Here is a 19,781-nt window from a genome sequence, read left to right as displayed (position 1 = left end):
TTAAATTGGGTTGCATTGCAGTAATAACACATCATATGTTACCTACTAAGTGGTCTATTGTGTCTGATTTATCAGTGTAGACATGAGATTCTATGGTTAAATCACATAAACGAGATGGCTAGTTAATAGGTCTATTTCATGGAATTATTTGTTCAAATGATTCTCTCAGTAAATTGATTGTATCATTTGCAATTTGCAAACAAAAAAGACCCCAAGAAGGCTTTGAACTTGACCAGAAGGAGTGGGTTACACTGAATTGGTACCCAAGCTAAGGTTTCCAAAGCATAGAATAATTTGCACAAGTGAGGCTATGTACAGGAATCTCAGTGTCCCAACAAAACCAATGTGCAGACTATTGCACACATCCTCACAGACTATCCCTTAAGAGAGGTATACTTTGATGTGGATCTGAGGGATGACTCAAACACTACCTGACGATGAATCATGAGATGGAGTGAAACGCTGTGATGATGATGTCAGTCTCTTTATGATAAATTGCCAAACGAAGCTGAACTGAAAATGACTGATAGTTGTCAAATCATGCAATTAATGTAAGTAGAGTTGTAAATTTAAAGTTCATCACCTCTAAAAAACACCCTGTATATATATATATATATATATATATATATATATATATATATATATATATATATATGAACAAATGATTAATAAAACATGTTAAAAGACATCTTGAAAAAGAGTTAAAAACATATTTAATTTTAAAAAGGAAGCACAAGATAAGTGGATAATCTTTAATCCGCGGAGTTTCAAAGAAATACTCTCCTTCTCATCAGAGGGCAGGAATTAGCAAAATGCGGGATTGGATTTTGCATGTAAAAGTATTTAATGAAACTACAAGTAAGTCACAGATCTTACTTGGTTAAAAAAAGGGTGAGGTAAGGAGAATAGGAGGTAAAAGAAAAATGATAAAAAGATTTCACATGAATGGATAGTCCGGTGAAGGGTAAAAAATCCAAGAATGGTAAAATCCAAACATGGTCGAATTAAAAATTTCCAATCCAACAGGTAAGTTCCAAATGGTCCAAAATGATCCAAAAGGCAGAATTCCTTGGAAAAAATCACAAATGGAATGAGTTCCAAATCATTAAAAGAAAAGTTCAAATGTGCACATAAAAAGCACTGGAGAGAATATTTAAAACACGTCTGCCAAGGCCGGAGGAATCAAGTAAATTAAGGTTTAAAAAAAAAAACGGAAAAACGGTGAAAGTTTAAATTTGAAAAGCAAGGTCAAACTGACCCAGACAAAAAGCGTGAAAGTTAGCGTTAATAATTAGGTCAACTTAAATATGCACGTGAAAGTCCCAGAATTAAATTAAGAAACACGAGTCAGAGGAACAAATAAATGGCTAAGTTTATAAAATGGAGCGTCTATTATATTAAAAAAAAATTAAAATAAATAAATTAAAAATTGCAAATTAATAAGTTAAAATTTTTTTAAAAAACCTATATATACATATATGCACACACATACATATATATATATATACATACATATACATACATACAGACACACAAATGCACACATACATGTACATACATACACACACGCATATACATATATATACATATATATATACATATACAATAACACACACACACACATATATATACATATATATATAAACACACACACACGCATGCATAAATATATACACATATCCAAAAACATATACAACTTAAACAAAAACATGCATACATACATACATACTTACATACAATTTAAGGGGAGGGAATGGCCGGTATCTACAAACTCCGGAATAAGGCAAATAAATGTGTATGTAAATGCATATAGTAAAATATAAGTAAACAAATGCATAGAATAAAAATGAGTAGGCTGATGTATATATTTAATTAATAGGTATACTTATACCATAAAACGGAGACAGCAGATGGGAAACCGGCCAAAGAAATAAAGAAAAACAAATAAAATTAAAAATATAAAAAGCTTAGAAGGTAAGATAAAAAATTAAAAAATTATGGGAAAAGATATATATATATATATATATATATATATATATATATATATATATATATATATATATTGCATTTAATATATCATATGTGAGATATTGCAATGTTTCAAGGATTTTGTGATGTGTTTGAATTCTTCGTCCAGATATTCTAGACTACAAATTCTGAATACACATAGGAAGAAACCAATTATCATGCCTGTTTTTATCTTATTTTGGTGTGAGTAGAAATGTATATAATCATTTTTCTTTGTAGTGTTGTGATGAACTTTGGAGGATAGATTACTGTTGGATTTTATTATAAGTATATCTTGGAAAGGTATTGAGTGTTCTGTTTTATAGGTAAACTTTATGGCACATTCAATTGTGTTTAATTTGTTTTTAATATTTTCTGTGTGTGTGTGTTTTCAAGGTGAAAGATTAAAATGTCAGTATATCTAAAGTATTCTGTGTTCTTCATCAGTCATAACCATGGTGCCACAGACAAAATTGCAAAGAAAAATCAGTTCTAAGTGACAGTTTTCTGAGGGTTGATAGTCTATCCTTAGCATAAGCAATAATAATAATAATACAATTACAAATTGCTTAAGACTACTCCCTGATTGTGGCTGAAGGAATGAGAGCAAGCTACACCTGATTCCTGAGTTTGACAGGATATACCCAAAAAGATCAGAAAAAATTACATCAGCTAAAATGGTGTGAAAATAACTTCTAAGATAAAAATATGAATTATTTGGACCATTTTTTTCATCTTGAGTATCACACAATGTTTCAGCTGATGTAACCTCCAGCCTTCTTGTCAAACTAATAAATCTTTCTGTCAAACTCAGGATCTGAATGGAATTTTGAATGGAACACTTTATTTCACACACTCATTCTAATAAATGCCAAGATCTGTTCTTAAGTGTCACCTAAGAGTAACAGCACTGCAATTATTACATCATTGTTTTCATCTTCTAATTTGGTTTTGCCATTCTTTTACTTGTTTGATATTTCAAATACTTGAATTAATTTAAAAAAATCGTTCTTATCTATTCATATAAACAGTAATATTTTGGCAACTTCTTTTCATTCATTCACATGGTTACCTGCTTATCCATCTCTCTACCTTGATGCATTAATGAATTTATTGCTACTCATTTTTAATGTTGCCCAGGTGTTCAGACCGCTGTCATCTTCTGCTTCTTCTATCCATGATTTTTCTCGTTATTCTTTGCTGGTTGCCGGAGAGTAGTTTGATGACGATCAGGTGGCACCTGTCTATCATGGTAATCCTTAACGAGCAAGGTGTTCTGATTCAGAACCTTATTCATGCTATTTCTTGAATGATTTTGATATATTGCGATAGATTTCTTTGCAGTTGTACAGAGTAGGTTGCAGTTTCTTTCTGTCTGAGCAGTGCCCATACTGGGTGATCATCCTGACTATTGTACCCAGGGGTATCTTCTGTTTAGCACAATGAATACAGAACCATGAACAGAAATATTTCTTTGCTTCTGTATTACATCAGTCATCTGCTTTCCATGTTACCCTGATAGAGGAGCTAAGTGGGTTCTCAACCATGTCGAAGGGTCTATTACAGACTAGCGAAGGAAAGAAGGCATCTTATTTTTCTTTTGACAGTAGTGCTGCCCTGCTACCCATTTCTATACAATATCTATAAAAACAGTTATATATTATTTGTAATATTTGTACCACTGTTCTCATCTTGTTTCAGCTGATGTAACCTCCAACCTTCTTCAGGCATATCTTGTTGAAGTCAAGAATGTTTCTGTCAAACTCAGCATCTGAACCGAATTTTGAATGGAACACTTTATTTAATTTACAAAGGTAGCACAAACTCATTCCATCAATCTTGATTGGGTAAAAGTCTTAAGCAATTCTTTGTATCATCCATATTGAGGATTGAATCTTCAACCTCTAGAAGAGTGTCACTTACAACTGAATTTTACCTAGTACTTTATCTGTTATGCCACGAATCCTTGCAGACCACAAGGACATGTACTGATTGCAAGAACTCATGCTGTAGTGGATAAAGAACATTTCAAAATTTCATAAACGTCAAAATAGTAACCCAAATAAATTACATTACTTCTTTATATTATGAATAGGGATTGTAACATTACAGTAAAGAATATAGTTATCACAAAGCAGCCTAGAGTTAAGAGTGCAAAAATGGCTAAACATAGTGAAGATGATATTAGTTTTAAGGGTTTTTTACTTGTTAAAAACTGGCATTTTTAGTTAAGCACTGAAATTTGTTTCCTGAACCAATAACACATGAAGTAGCAACAATTCTAATGAGCTTTGAACGATTATAGTTTAGTAGATGATTCTGCCACCAAAAGAAATTTAATATCATTTTTCAAAGATCTATGTGACCACATTAAAGTTTTAAGATTAGATAAAGATAAAAGTTTGATATAGAAGAAATTTTGGGGGCTTTTCACTTAACATTTCTTTAAATTTCGATTTTTTAAGATTTCTCACACGAACGCTTTTTACAACTGAATTTTACCCTGTACTATATCTGCGATGCCACGGGTCCTTGCAGCCCACAAGGACATGTGGTTTAACAGATAAGGTATTGCAAAAACTCAGTGTAGTGGATAAAGTACTTGTTAACATTTCAAAATTTCAGAAACATCACACTCCTCCATCCCCTCTAACTACTTTAACATGCCTAGCTATCTCCCACTCTGCCATAAGGACTCTGACAGACATATGCACGGACTGGGAGTCTGCATTCGTAACACTCTCCCCTTGACTAGAGCAACAAATCTAGAATCGGACGATCAAGCCTTTATGTGCTTTAGACTAAACATACAACATAACATTAGCTACTTTTATTTTCTCTACCGCTCTCCCTCGACCCAGGACTGCACCATAATAAACAAAGTCTCTGACAGCATAGACACAGCACTCTCTCTCGGCACTAGCGCACAAGTACATGTATTTGGTGACTTTAATGTCAACCACAAAAACTGGCTTGGATTTTCTACTTACACAGATGCAGCAGGCAGCACAACACATAGCTTTGCTATATCTCACTCCCTATCACAAATGGTTACGTTTCCAACCCGTTTCCCTGACCAGCAAGAACAACAAGCATCACTTCTAGATCTGTTTCTGACCACAGTTCCCGAGGATTGTATAACAAATGCTGACAGCCCATACGGGAACGCTGATCATGCAGTGATAATGGTCGAAAACACCCTAAACTCTAGAGCCAAAACTGAAGAGCCAGTGCTCAAAACAACGAGATATTATAAAAAGGCTGACTGAGAAGTCATCAAAGATCTTATCAGAGATGCCCCATGGGGAAATATTTCTCTTTCTGCTGAACAGTGCACAAATGAAACCACTGAATGGTTCAAAACAGCAATTGAAGCACATGTTCCCATGCGGAAATTTTATAGCAAGCCCCACTCTCCCCAATGGTTTATTTTTACTTGCGCAACTGTCATTGCTCAAAGGCAGCATGCATACTGCAGATTTAACTGACTTAAGTCCAGTTCAAACAGACAGAAGTACATAGAAGCTAGAAGTAACGTTAAGAAAGAAATAGCGACAGCTACAAGAGAATTTACTGAAACCACTAAAAAACACATCGAAGCACAAAAATTAGGAACTCGTGACTTCTGGAAATCTACAACAGTGTAGTAAATAATGGGCAATCAACAATTTCCCCACTAACCAACAATCACAAGGTTGTTTGCTCAGCAACCAACAAGGCTAATATTCTTGCCAGTCGGTTTGCCTCAAACTCCACACTGGACCCTACCAACCACCCCCTGCCTGACTTTTCTTTGTGGACAGACGTGCATGCTATCAAATTTCAAAAGCATGTGGACCCGATCTCATTCCAGCTGTGCTATTAAAAAAGTGCTCAGCTGAAGTAGCTCCAGTTCTCTCCAAACTCTACAACAAATGCCTTAATGAATTTTGCTTTCCGCGCTGTTGGAAAACTGCTTCTATAGTACCAGTATTCAAGAATTCTAGTGAAAGAACTGACCCATCAAATTATCGCCCCATTAGCCTCCTTCCACTTTTCACCAAAATATTTGAGACCATAATTAACCAAGCTCTAGTCCATCATCTTACAGATGCTAAACTTCTGACTGACCAACAATATGGATTTAGGCAAGCCCGTTCCATAGCAGACATCCTCACTGTAATCTTAGAACATATATACCAGTCACTGGACAAAGCGTGGGAGGGTACAGCGGTAGCTCTAGATATATCTAAGGCTTTTGATGGGGTATGGCATGAGGGTCTTCTCAAGAAAATCAGATCATACGGTATCACTGAAAGAATACATAACATAATTAGATCCTTCTTAGATAAGAGAAAAATCCAGGTTGACAATATGATATAAACATGAGAGTGCCTCAGGGGTCTATCCTTGGACCTCTATTATTCCTAATATTCATTAATGACCTCCCCGACAAAATTGCCTCTGAGATGGGTATATATGCTGATGATACCACACTCTATAACAGGCATGACAGGAAAACAAATGAACACATATCTAAAGAAATGGCAAAAACACTAGAGGACGACCTCCAATCTGTAGTGGAATGGGGACAAAAATGGATGGTCACATTCAATGCTGCCAAGGCTAAACTGTTTTCCTTCAATAATTACAAGAAACCTTCTCTGCCACCAATAGCAATGGCCAGTGACTCTTTATCTGAGAGTCCATCTTTCAAACTGCTTGGCCTAACGTTCACAGGAAACATGAGTTGGAACAATTACATTGAAAGCATTGCCAGGGCCGCTGCGAAGAAGGTAGGCTCTCCCTACCGTGCTAGAAAACTACTAACACCCGAAAGTATCCTGTACCTCTATAAGGCCACCATTCGCCCATGTATGGGGTATTGCTGTTACATTTGGGCTGGTGCATCTGCTATTAGTCTCTTCCTCCTTGACAAGGTTCAAAAGAGAGTAGCCAATCTGATAGGCCCTCAATTAGCATCTAAGCATCAGCCTCCGTCCCATCGATGAAATGTTGCATCCCTCTGCCTGTTCTACAAGTATTTTAATGGTGAATGCTCTAGTGAACTGAAGACACTTGTGCCCTCACGACGTAGACACCCTCGACAAACCCGACAGGCAGCTAAATCCCACTCCCACACAGTAGAGATCCCTAGATGTAAAAGATCTTTCTACTCCAGCAGTTTCTTCCCCAGAACCGCTAGACTTCGGAATTCCATTCCAGGTCCCTGCTTCCCCAACTGTACTGACATGCAGAAGTTCAAGTGTAACGTGAACCGACATCTTGCTGCCCAAATCCCAACATAGTACCCCAGTAGTTGTTGCCCCTGATAGTAGCCTCCTACACCAAAGTGGCAATGTGCCTTGTTTGGGGTGAAAATGTAATAAAAAAAAAAAGAGTAGCACAAATAATCCAATATTATAAAGGAAATTTGTTGGCTTTTTCACTTATGCATTTCTTTCAATAAAGGTTTCCATTTAAAATTCCATTCAGATCCTAAGTTCGACAAAAATCTGTACAGAGATTTTAAACTTTAGTCCACAGGTGTAGCTTGCGCTTGTTCCTTCAGCCATGATCAGGTAGTAGTCTTAAGTAATTTGTAATTATATTCTTATTATTGCTCATACTGCGGACAGGCTGTCAACCCTCAAAAGACTGCCTCTTGGGAACTGACTGTACTCAAGAATTTCGTCATTATTTGATTTATAGGGGTAGCATATACTCATTTCATCAGTCTTGATCAGTAAAAGTCTTAAGCAATTCTTTGTATTTTTTTCACTTGTGCATTTCTTTTGATTTCGATTTTTTAGGATTTCTCAGCCGAATGCTTTTGCACATGTCGCGTCAAATTTGATCGCCGTGAAAACGAAGCGTTGCATAAATCACATGCATATGGTTTCTCTCCAGTATGTGTTCGGATATGACCTTCCAAATGTGACTTCTGCGAGAATTCTGCCCCGCATTCAACACACGAATGCGGTTTCAATCCAGAATGTGTTTGAATGTGGCGTTTCAAATCTGATCTCTGCAAAAATGCAGCCGCGCACACTTCACACGCAAACGGCTTCACACCAAAATGCGCTTGCATGTGGCGCTTTAGATGTGGCCGTTGTGCAAAGGATGCTGCACAGATTTCACACCTAAAAGGTTTCTCTCCTGTGTGTGTTTGATGGTGGCGCTTCAGATCTGATTGTTGATAGAACGTTGTATCACACACTTCACATGCAAATGGCTTGACACCGGCATGCATCTGCATGTGCATCTTTAACCGCGACCGCCATGAGAATTTTGAATGACAAACTTCACAAGAATAAGGCTTTTCACCAGAGTGGATTCGGAAATGACGTTTCAAATGCGACCGCTGTGCAAATGCTGCATCACACAAATCACAAGAGAAAGGTTTTTCGCCAGTATGTACCTTGATGTGCCGCTTTAAGTCAGATTCGTGTGGAAATGACATTTCACATAATTCACATGAATGCAGTTTGATGCCAGTGTGCGTCTCAATATGTTTTGTCAGGTTGATTCGACGAGAAAATCTCAACCCACATACGTCACATGAAAATGATTTCTCCACAGCATCGTAATCTTTTGTATCAGGACTCTGCAAAATTGCTGAATCACATGTTTCTATTTTCTTATCATTTTGTTCTAGCTGGAGATGGGGCATCCTACTGGATGCCAGACATTCACTTGCTATCTCGGATGTTCCAACCGAGAGATAATTTTTTTGAATATGTACTTTGACGTGTTGTCTTAAGTCTGATTCATGTGGAAATGACATTTGACATAATTCACACAAATACAGTTTCACTCCAGCTTGTGTTTCAACATGTTTTGTTGATGAATCCCACGTTTCATTTGTTTCAGATTTCTCATTCATGTGTGTTTGTATATGTGTATTGTTTGTATGGATTTGTATGATGTTGTGCATTGTCTGCATGTGTTCGTTTAAACTGGAAATCTCTGAAAAATCTAGTCCACATACATCACATAAATGGAAACCTTCTTCAGTATTTATTTCCATGTCTATCTTTTCAAAAGAATTACACTAAATGGACATATTTCTTGCTGTATCTCTGAATATGATGTTTTTTACTTTACAAAAAATAATTATTAAATAATTAATCTTGAATCTTTATTTTCATAGATATTGAATCGATTCCAGTCTCTGCATATGATATGATGTATAAATATCAAAAACGCTTTCACGATTATTAAAATCTGTAATAGAAAACAGAGAAAAAATTAGAATTTAACTTTTTTGTTTATTAAAAAATCATACACAAAATATTTGAAAATATTTCTTAGTCATCTCAAGCAAAAAAATTATGCACAAAAAATATGTATCTCCAAAGAAACAACAATACCCTCAACAAACCTGACAAGCAGCAAAATCGCACACCATGCTATAGAAATCCCTAGATGTCATAATACCTTCTACTTAAATAGCTTTTTCCCCTTAGACTGCTGCACTTGTAAATCTCCTCCTGGGCCCCTGCTTCCCTGACTGTACTGACATGCAGAAATTCAAGTGTAATGTGAATAGACATCTTGTTGCCCAACTGCATAAATAGTATCCCTGCAAATCTGGTATTTTGTTCCTGCATTTTAATAGAATAAAAGAAAAAAAAAACAAAGAGAAATATAGCAAAAGACAGGGAGAAAAATGAAATCAAACCAAATGGAAAAAAAACATGTTAAACTCTTGTGACTTAGTCTTTTCTTATAAGAAAAAACAGCATTTAAACAAGCTAACAAATAAGAACTCTGACTTTATATATAAATTCAAGATAGAAGTAAAACAAAAACAACAGAAGGACCGCAACCAGATAAGACTAAAGAGAACAGAAACAGCAGAACATTTCAATTAACTGCGCCCTTTCCCCTCCAGAAAATGGTGGTGGCAGCTTCAGCTGGGAAAATAATCATGAGTGGTCAAAAATAAATAAATAAAAGGACCAAGGGGAGAGAACAGTGACCATAACTCCATTAAAAGAATGCGAAAGCTAACACCTTAGAATTGAATTTATTGACATTCAAATCCTAGCGAAGAACAATGGTTGATGCCATTGAAAAGTCATACGTAAATGTCTGTTGTGACTACACAAAATAGTTTGCAATAATTATTGAAAATGGTGTAGAGTAATGAAAATCTGTGGAGAATTGTTGTCACTGAGATTCCAGGGAAGAAAGCCGATTATTATCACTGAAAATTCCTAGTCAGCACAACAACAACAACAATAATAATAATAATAATAATAATAATAATAATAACTAGCAGGACTTGTGGAAATTTCACAGGGAACTGATTCATCTGTAATATATTGATGTTGGCATTCTGAGGTATACCTGCCTTTATATCATATTGTTTAGACATACACCCCTTAAGGACAACCTGGATTCTTCTCTTCTTTAAGATTTGATTATGTTATGTTCATTTGTTTTCTTTCAAAGGAAATTTTTGCAACTTTATGTACTTTTTTTTAATAGGCTAAAAATATTCTAACTTTCACATGCAAAGTGTCTGTTTTTGTTTTTATTTTACATTTTTGGCAACTTTCAAATCATAAACTATTCTGATCATTTCCAGAACTGATTCTAGATTATTCATCGATACTTGGGACTGACTGAGTAAATACTGCAAGCTCTCAAGACCCATTCCTTACAAAAAAACTTCAACTTTTATACTATTTTTGTCGATATCACTACAAAGAAATGCAATTCAAAATAGTTGGTCATTTTACTTATTTAAAATTTGACAAAAAGCAACAAAAACGCCAGCAAAATATTACAAAATTTTAAAAATATTTAAAATTTAACAAAAATCAATAAAAAAGCAAAATATTCAAAATTTAATAAAAAACAAAAAAAACAGCAAAATATTCAAAATTTGACAAAAAGCAATGAAACCGAAGAATATTCAAAATTTGAGAAAATGCAACAAAAAGAAACAAGAAAAAGTAACAATAACAAAAACAGCTAAATATTCAAATTTTTATATTTGAAGCGTCTTTTACAATAGCGAACAAAACAAAAAAGGGAGTGAAAAAATACAACAAAACAAATTTATGAAATATACGCTACTTTTTTACCTACCTGGATATTTTTTGTGTTTTAACTTATTTTAAAGCGTTTATTTATTTTCAAACACAAGTAGTGTCAAGTCTGTTTAGAACAAAAATGAAACTGCTGAAAAATGTATAAAACTGGTCCAAAAGTGACTATTTGACAATCATGTATATTAACCTACTTGAGCTATTACCTGGTGTCTACATCATTACACTTCATAGGAAATAGACGATGTCATCTATATTAGCAAAAAAAAAAAAAAAGTGGAAAGCGGGGGGGGGGGCTGTAAAAGAATCTCATTTACAAATATTTTAAAGTGGGTGCATTTTTAAATTAATAATTAAATACACTTTTTTTAAAAATAAAACGTTACTACAGTATTTTACCGGCAAAATATATTCCCTTTTACTTGAACGTGCCCAAACGTGAAATAATTCTTTATCTTTCGGAAAAGAAAATACAGTCACTTTTGGACGAGTTTAAAAAAAAATTCCTCAGCAATTTCTTTGAGAATTAAACAAAATCTGGCAAGATTGGGGATTGAGTGGCAAAATACTCTCAATGCCTATCTCACATAAATGGAACCAAATTCCCCTAATCACCGATTAAAATTTAATTGCATGATTATTTAAAAAGTTTATATTTTTTTCCAATTATAAAGACTTCTATTTATATTGTATAAAATTTTTATTAATATTTTTCACTTGTAATGCAATTTTATAACTACAATTTTAATAACCTTATGTATTTTGAAAATAGAAAACGTATACAACCAATAATGGTTCAATTTATTTTGATTTTGTTACTAGGTAAAGAAAAAATGAGAAAAGTAAGAAACAGAAACTTTTGGAACGTATTTGATGGAATTTATGTGGCAAAGAAATGAAAAGGAGAAAGTCTTTTCCCGTATATTCAAAAGCATTTGTAAACAATATTTATCTTTTGTTTTTAATTCTATTTATATGGTTTCAAATTTAAAAAGTTCTATTTATATTGTTTAAAATTTTTTAAAAGTTATGTACATAGTGTTTAAAATAGATAAAAAGTGTTTATTATTTTTTTTACAGTTCTGTTTATACTGTTTATTTTTGGAAAAGAAGTTCTGCTTATTTAAAAACTGCTTTTGAAATACCGATATTATTGTTTACATAGTAGGTATAGGCAAAAATGATGGCATAAAGATAGGGGAACATAGTTTTGAAAACCGATTTATCATAATTTCTTTTGTAGATTTCTGAGTACTTTTTGATTGTATTTGAAAGTTAATTTCCAAAAGGAAAAAAAATATTTGTACACGTGCAAAAAAAATATAAAAAATGTTTCTATAGCGAGCTAGCCAATTCAGCTAAATTTGGAAGTTAAATAAATTCATTGTATAAATCCTTTAAAAGATAAATATCAGTTTTCTGGGTTTATTTCAATGATAATTAGTAAAGTCCTAAGATATTGAATTAAATAATTAAAAAGAACACCTTCTTTGTACAAAAAATAACTTAATTAACCCCCAAAAGTGAGAAATTCTCGCTTGGCAGAATGTTAACAAAACTGGAGTCTCTAAAGATGGATTTATACAGAAGCCCAAAATCTTAGGCAGTCAAAAGGCTGACTGAAAATAACGTCATGTAGTTAAACGGAGGTTAGGGGTGCTGTTTTTCTTTTTTTATCCCAGCTGTGCATCCATACAGTCCTATGGTAAACGTTTGTATTTTTGCAATTTTTTAATGTTATTATTCTATGATCTCGCTTTTAAATTATAACATTTTTTTTTTCAAGATTATATAAAAATTATGTTATGCAAAAAGTTTCACATTCATGCAAGCAAGGAAAATATTAGAATCTTACATATAAAAATTATGTGAAACCTGTAATTTAAAAAAAAAAAAAGTAAAAATATTTTTTGCAATTATAATTTTTTTGTGTGAAAATATTAAATAAACAATGCTTAATTCAATGATTATATCAGTAGTTCGAGAAATTAATTTTTCTTTGAGTTATATCGAATTTATTAATATGGACTTTAGGGGCTTTTTTCATAATATTCATGTAAAAATTGCTTTTTGTTTTTATCATTATAATTTACAATGCTTTATTTTCATAAAAAACGCAAAAATAAATTCATTCATATTTTTTTTATACTACTGAAAACCATAACTTTATTTTTGTTTTAACAAAATAATACATTTCCACTAAGATTTAAATAAAAAAAACTGGGTTTATTATATTTTGTGATCATTATTTAATAGATTCTTAAAATTTAAATAAAATTGGTTACTTTTCTGATTTTTGGTAAGGGGGGGGGTCAAAATGTTTATACATTTTGAGCATCGGCATTCATTTTGCACGTACCTATTGCATAGTAACATAATGGTGATTGGTTCCTTTCATGTGATCGAGAGTATTTTGCACTCAGTCGCCAATCTTGCTCCTTCCCAAAATTGACCATACTTGTAATAGTCATCTATCGCCTAACCGTGGCCGTTGTACTTGATTCTGCGACGTAGGTGTGTCAGAAACTGTGAAAAATATTGAATAATTCGACCCCCTCCCCTGTGTTTCCAAGCTTATAACCACTCGAAAAATGTAATTCAACCCCTAATTTTTTTTTTTTCAATTAAAGGAGCAAGGACCAAGGTTTCATTAAAAAAGAAAAAAAACAAACAAACAATGTAGTTAAAAAAAAAAAAGGTTTTAAACCTCGGATTTTACAGGTAAATTTCTAAAAAAACACTTTTTTTGTTTTAAATTTGAATATATTATTTATTGATCTTTTATCTTCAATTTCTGATATATAAAACTTTGGTGAGTAAATTAATTATTTACTTTTTAATAGACATTTCAAAATGGTGGGGGCTGAATTAAAAAAAAATCGTTTGTCTACAATATTATATTCGATTTATTGGAAAGAGCATAACATTTCACATTGACCCTGAAAATATCGTAAAAATAGAATTAATAGAAAAATTATGATAGATTGTTAAACTTTAAAAATTGAAAAATACTGAACTCGTAAAATTAAATTAATTTCATTACTGTTTTTTTAAAAATAAAAGAATACTATTTCTATTACTTTTTATACAACTTTAATAGTTTATTTTGAAAGGATAATCCATAAAGAAAATAAACAACCCACTTTTAAAAGAGAAATTACGAGTTTTTTATATTTTATTCGCAGTTTCGTGTTAGGGGTGTCAAAAATTCCTACAAAAATTCTGATACCCATACGTCAGCAGGTCACGTGATTTTAGTAGAACGGTCTTCTGTTTAGGTAGGCCACGCTCGATTAGGTTAATATGCCTGATCGCGACCAAGAGTACAATTTCAGGTCATTTTATTTTATGCAGCATGTTAGGTGAATAATGTCAAGTAAAATGAGCGTGATATTCCAATGGACACTATTGTACAATTGGACGACATTATCTCAAACAAGACAAAACGAAAACAAAAACAGAAGAAAAATACTTACTTATCCTTTTTATGCTGCTTTATCTTTTCTCTTTCGAGGCAATACAACATTATGGAATTAATATTTTTTTAATTAAAAAGAGAACAATAAAATCTTTAGAAGTTAAGGATTTGGGGGAGTCAATAAAATTACTGTTTTTATTGACATTTGCAATGGGAAATATTTTGAAAGACAAAAAAGTCAAGGGAGATAATCGAACGAAAGAAAGAAAGAACTCTTTTTTCCTGTGTTTTTTTTTTGTTTGTTTGTTTTTTCCTGTTTATTTCAGAACTCTTTTTTTTTTCTGTTTTTGTAAATTATTATTTTAAATTGATTTTGACGTTTAGTTGTTTTGTTTGTTGCTTCACGTAAGTAAGAGAGAAAAAAAAAAACGAAAAGTTACAAATTTGTTTTGTTCCAAAAGTCATATAAATTGATCAAGTAGTTTTTTTTAATGTTGAAAATCATTTTTTAATGATTTTAATAGTAAATCGTAGTCATTACAAGACTGCTTTTGAACGCGGCAGTTTAAATCGACTTGTCTACCTTTATTTATTTCAACAAGGCGGATCAAAACACAATGACTCGCTTCCTCGTAAAATTTTATTTTCTTAGTTAAAAAAATACTTATGTGACTTTTGGAATATGACATTTTCGCTCAGTGACGAATACGTAAAGATTTTTGCGGTAGTTTTTTTTTTTTAATTTTTTTTTTTTTTTAATTAGTTTGACCTTCGGACTTACACTGGTTTGTTTTTAGGTTGTTTTCTCCCCCCCCCCCTCTTTTTCACTTTTTTTTTTTTTTAACAAATGTTCACGGTAAACAAAGCAGGCACAATGGCCGCCAAAATTACCGTGCACGTGCATAATGCATTTTTTTCTATCTTGATAACTACTTATCTCTGCAACATTTCAATGCGATTTTCGTATTCAGCATAGTCGAAAACCAATAAATGTCGTCATTTTAAAGAAAATAGTGGAGGTGGACCTAAACGAAACATTTACCTTTTTTTTTTTAATTTGTTTTTTTTTTTTAATTAGTTTGACCTTCGGACTTACACTGGTTTGTTTTTAGGTTGTTTTCTCCCCTCTCTTTTTCACTTTTTTTTTTTTTTTTTTTACTAATGTTCACGGTAAACAAAGCAGGCACATTGCCAATGAAACGTAAAGGACTGATGTGAATTAGGAGCATCCTAAATGGGAAGTTGTCTAGTCTTATGTTTGTTCACATTACATTTAACTTTCTACATGTTAAGGAGGAAAGGGATTGCAAAGTCTATCAGTTTGAGGAAAAACGCTATTAAGAGAAGAAACCTTTCTGGAATCTGTGGATGTGGACAGTGAAGGGATGTTTACGCTTGTTCGGTTGGTCAAGGCAATTTAAAATGAAGTGACACAAGAGCAGCATATTCGGGGGAGAATATTTCATTGAATCTACTATTATATAAAAGAAACTTTGTATCTCTGTGCCTGTGTGTGAGTTCGTTCCCTATGTATTCCGAAACAGCTGGCCGATATTTGTGAAATTTCACACGAAGGTAATTTATGTATCTGGCAATATTCTTAGATAGGTTTTGTATCAAAATATTTTGGATAAATATTAATTCATTTATTGCGGACTATTATTCTCATCTTTATTAGATGTTGTTTCATGACGTTTTACCCAACTATTACTCTGGCCTTCGTCAGGTGGTAACTGCGACGGATAGGAACTTCGAATCTCCTAACTGCATTCTCAGCAATCACTGCCATCCATAGTTGTTGTCTCATCATGTTTTGGGCCAAGTAAGCCTCTGGCCAGCTTTGGGTAGGATTGAAACCGCTATCTTCAGATAATCATCATCTGGAACCGTAGAGATTCAACGTCTCTATCAACTGCACCACGAGCCCCAAAGGGCGATTAACGTTAGATTTTTTTATCTTATAAATTCACATTTATTTATTATCTGATCTTCCATGGTCGGGTCCGTACATAATGGTCTATATATGATTTTAATTGGAATTCATTATTGAGATGAGTATTATATTAATTTATTTATTGCAGCCTATTATTCTCATCTTTATTAGTTGTTGTTTCACGACATTTCAGCCAACTATTCCTCTGGCCTTCATCAGGTGGTAACCGCAATGGATAGGAACTTTGAATCTCCTAACTGTATTCTCAGCAATCACTGCCATCTGTAGTTGTTGTCGTTTCACCACGTTTTGGATAAATATTGAAAAATCTGATGAGAGAAGAACCAGGCAGTTTTGATTAAAATAAACACCTTATACAGCTTAACATCACTAGTGCATTTGAGAAGCTTTATTACCACACAAGCAGAAACACCCAACTTTTAAAATTAACAGTAAATTCTTTGATATGACAGGTGCATTCAAAATGAATGTTTCTGTTTAGAGCACAATTGAATTTTGATATTTGACTTTTGCATTTTAAACGTTAATTCAAGTCATTATATATAAAAAAATTTATAAAATTAACATTAGGTTCTCTACAGTGCAATGTATACAATATATTGTGGACTAAGTCACTGTGGGGGGGGGGCATGTAAAGTTTCCTTTCGGTGCACCATGATGGGTCCCTAACTAGACTAGCCAATCAATCAATTTGTAAGAGAATAAAAGGAACAACAGCGGGTTACGGTGTAGGGTAAGGAGTGATTTCCCTTGAGACAGAGACAAAAAAAGAACGAGTTTGAGCATCAACAAGGGGACACATGTTTACCCCCGTGGGCATTACGCCCACGGGAGAGACAGAGTAGAACTCTAGACAGGTTGATTCCTCCCACTCAGCCGGTAAACCCACTATTGAAGTGAGTAATGTTTTATTGTGTTGTTCGGTATTACAGTGTTGTCATTTGTTTGTGTTTGTAAATAAATATTTGTCTACTGTACTTGTGTTACATTTAGTATTTATTTATGCTGGTAGGTAGTTTTGTATGAACCTCTAGACTTACCACAAATTTGATTGAAAAATGGTCGATTTCACCGATTTTGATGACAATTAAAATATGGGAGTGTGAAACATTCGTTGATCCCCATTCAATGCTGGGCAACGTCGTATCTCTCTGCTAGTTACTTGTAAAACAACACAAGGATGCAAAACTGAGGCAATGGAACATGAGTTTAAGCTGCATAGACAGTGTTGGATCTATTAGATTAGAGGTTTTTAGATCATGTCTAAGAGGGAGAGTTGTGCACTAGTCCAGTTGTGTCAACACTACTTCATGCTTGGGCAAAAAGTATGGCTTTATATATAAATATACTACACACTGGCAGTTTTTAAAACATATCCTCCCTCTTTGGATTATTTCATATTTTGTATATTATTTGGCGGTCCATTTCAGTGAATTTATAGAGTTACATACTTAGTAAAATCACCCCCTCCTTCCTCACAAAAAGGCGATTCCACTTTTTAGGCGATGATGTGAACACAAACTGAAATATAAATTTAACATAAAGTGATCCCTCATTTCCAAGCCATTCTAACGCCCCCCCCCCCCTCTCGCCAAAAAAAAAAAAAAAAATGGTTTATGCTATGGAAGATAAATTCTGTGCTTTTTTTTTTGTTAGGAAGAGATGTTCTTTTTTTGGACGATTATGTGTGGCTTTATAATTATGTTAAAAAGTTAGTTAACTGCTCTAAAAATATATATAATGGGCTAGAAATGGGAGATTGTTTTACCTGTAATTTATGTAATAAACTGATCTTTTACTAAATTCTAGCTTAATTGCTTGTAGAATGTGTTTCTTCTGTCTGCAAAATTTTAAGGATGCTCACAGACAATCACTTAAAAGAGGAGAATTTTATTCTTGTGGGTGGAGTAGCTAAAGATAAAAATCTACAAATCACTGATCAATTTCCTTTGGAAATTTATATTTTCTAAACAAATGATACTTACTTTTGAACTCTGACAGGTACTTCCACGTTTAGAGTGGACCTGGGAGTGGTGATCAGTATTTTTACTTCTACTTGTATTTATGACAATACTCACCCACGGTAGGTTGAGTCAGGCCCAAGTGAATTCACCACATCATGAGTCAAAGGAGTCCAACCAGGTTTGCCCACTGCTGACTCCTCAGCATACTTCAGCCATTTTTGATTTTGGCATTGCACAATTAAGACGCAAGGCCACTCATTGCTTCCAAGTCAGCTTTGACTGTTGCGAGTTGTGTTCTCAATTGACTACTACTTTTCTTGTACTACTTTTCCCAGTGGTGATGTTGATGCTATTGCCTTGTAGATCAGGTCAGTTGGTGGATAACAAACGGCATGTTCAAACCATCAGAATCTACTAATAAGAAATACTTCCTCAAAGTTAGGAAGCTTACATTGTGTATGGATTATGGCGTTTGGGATGTGATGCATCAAAGACACGATCGATCAAAGATTTCTTGCCTTGGAATGTCAGGTGCTTGCAGAGGCCAGGATTCTCACTCATAAAGAAGGATTTTGCGAACAAGGACCTGATAGATGCAGCATTTGGTCATTAGCTGGATTTCATTTTCATAACCAAAGGCAGTTATAAAGCCAACAGAAAGCAGGGTGAGTCTTGTTGACTGTAATTGAGATTTCATCTTTTTCCTGCCCTGTAGTTGTGAAGGTGGCACTAAGCTATGTGAAGTCATCAACCTCTTTGACTATTTCCCTATTAAGGGTTATAGCAATTCGATGTGGCAGTCATAAGTAAGAGGTGACTATGCCACTTTGGGGCCTCATCAGTTTGGGGTCATACTTAAGGTTCTAATTTTTTTTTTTTTTACTAATTTGTCACTATTTTTCAAGGCCCTGAAATCACTTGAGGATAAGAGTTAAAGAGATTTACTGTTAGATCGAGACCATCACCATGAAAGGATTTTTTTAATGGATATCACTCCAGACAAAGTATGGAGCCATTTGATATAAGACTAAAAAGAAATACAACATATTGATTCAAGGTCAAAAAATCGTTTATTAACTGTTAGATGGATAGATTCTGACCAAGAAAGCAGCAATTTTTTTCCTCTTTGTCAGAAACACACCTCACAGAATGTAAGGATTAAAGGACAAAAAAAAAAAAAAAACGAGAGTTACGAGATTGCAAGGATTAGTCCCTACTTTTTTCAACTTGGATTGGAATCAAATCGGTTGAATAAGATAAGAGAAACTGATAATCTAAAATGGTAGCTTAATGCTCATTTATTTACATTAGACTTGAATAACTTGTGGTATTTTGTTCAACATAGAAGATGTTCTAGGAAAGAAACTTTGTATATGGAAGTTCCATATGGGTTTTGG

General features: G+C 33.6%; 1 protein-coding gene across 1 annotated transcript; it reads right to left on the bottom strand.

Annotated features, from left to right (window-relative positions):
• Positions 1-690: 690 nt before the first annotated feature.
• Positions 691-17,668, bottom strand: LOC145278116 (uncharacterized). Its single transcript, XM_080130402.1, has 2 exons — positions 14,525-17,668; positions 691-9,213 (listed from the first exon to the last, which is right to left on the bottom strand). Exon 2 carries the CDS (start codon positions 9,014-9,016, stop codon positions 7,796-7,798), a length of 1,221 nt encoding a protein of 406 aa, XP_079986528.1. The 5' UTR covers positions 9,017-9,213; positions 14,525-17,668; the 3' UTR covers positions 691-7,795.
• Between the last annotated feature and the right edge of the window lie 2,113 nt (positions 17,669-19,781).

This window comes from Euprymna scolopes, chromosome 6 (genome assembly GCF_053919585.1).
Source record: "Euprymna scolopes isolate OS-2025 chromosome 6, ASM5391958v1, whole genome shotgun sequence".
In the NCBI taxonomy this organism is placed as follows: domain Eukaryota; kingdom Metazoa; phylum Mollusca; class Cephalopoda; order Sepiida; family Sepiolidae; genus Euprymna; species Euprymna scolopes.
This window is presented reverse-complemented; position numbering and strand designations above follow the sequence as displayed.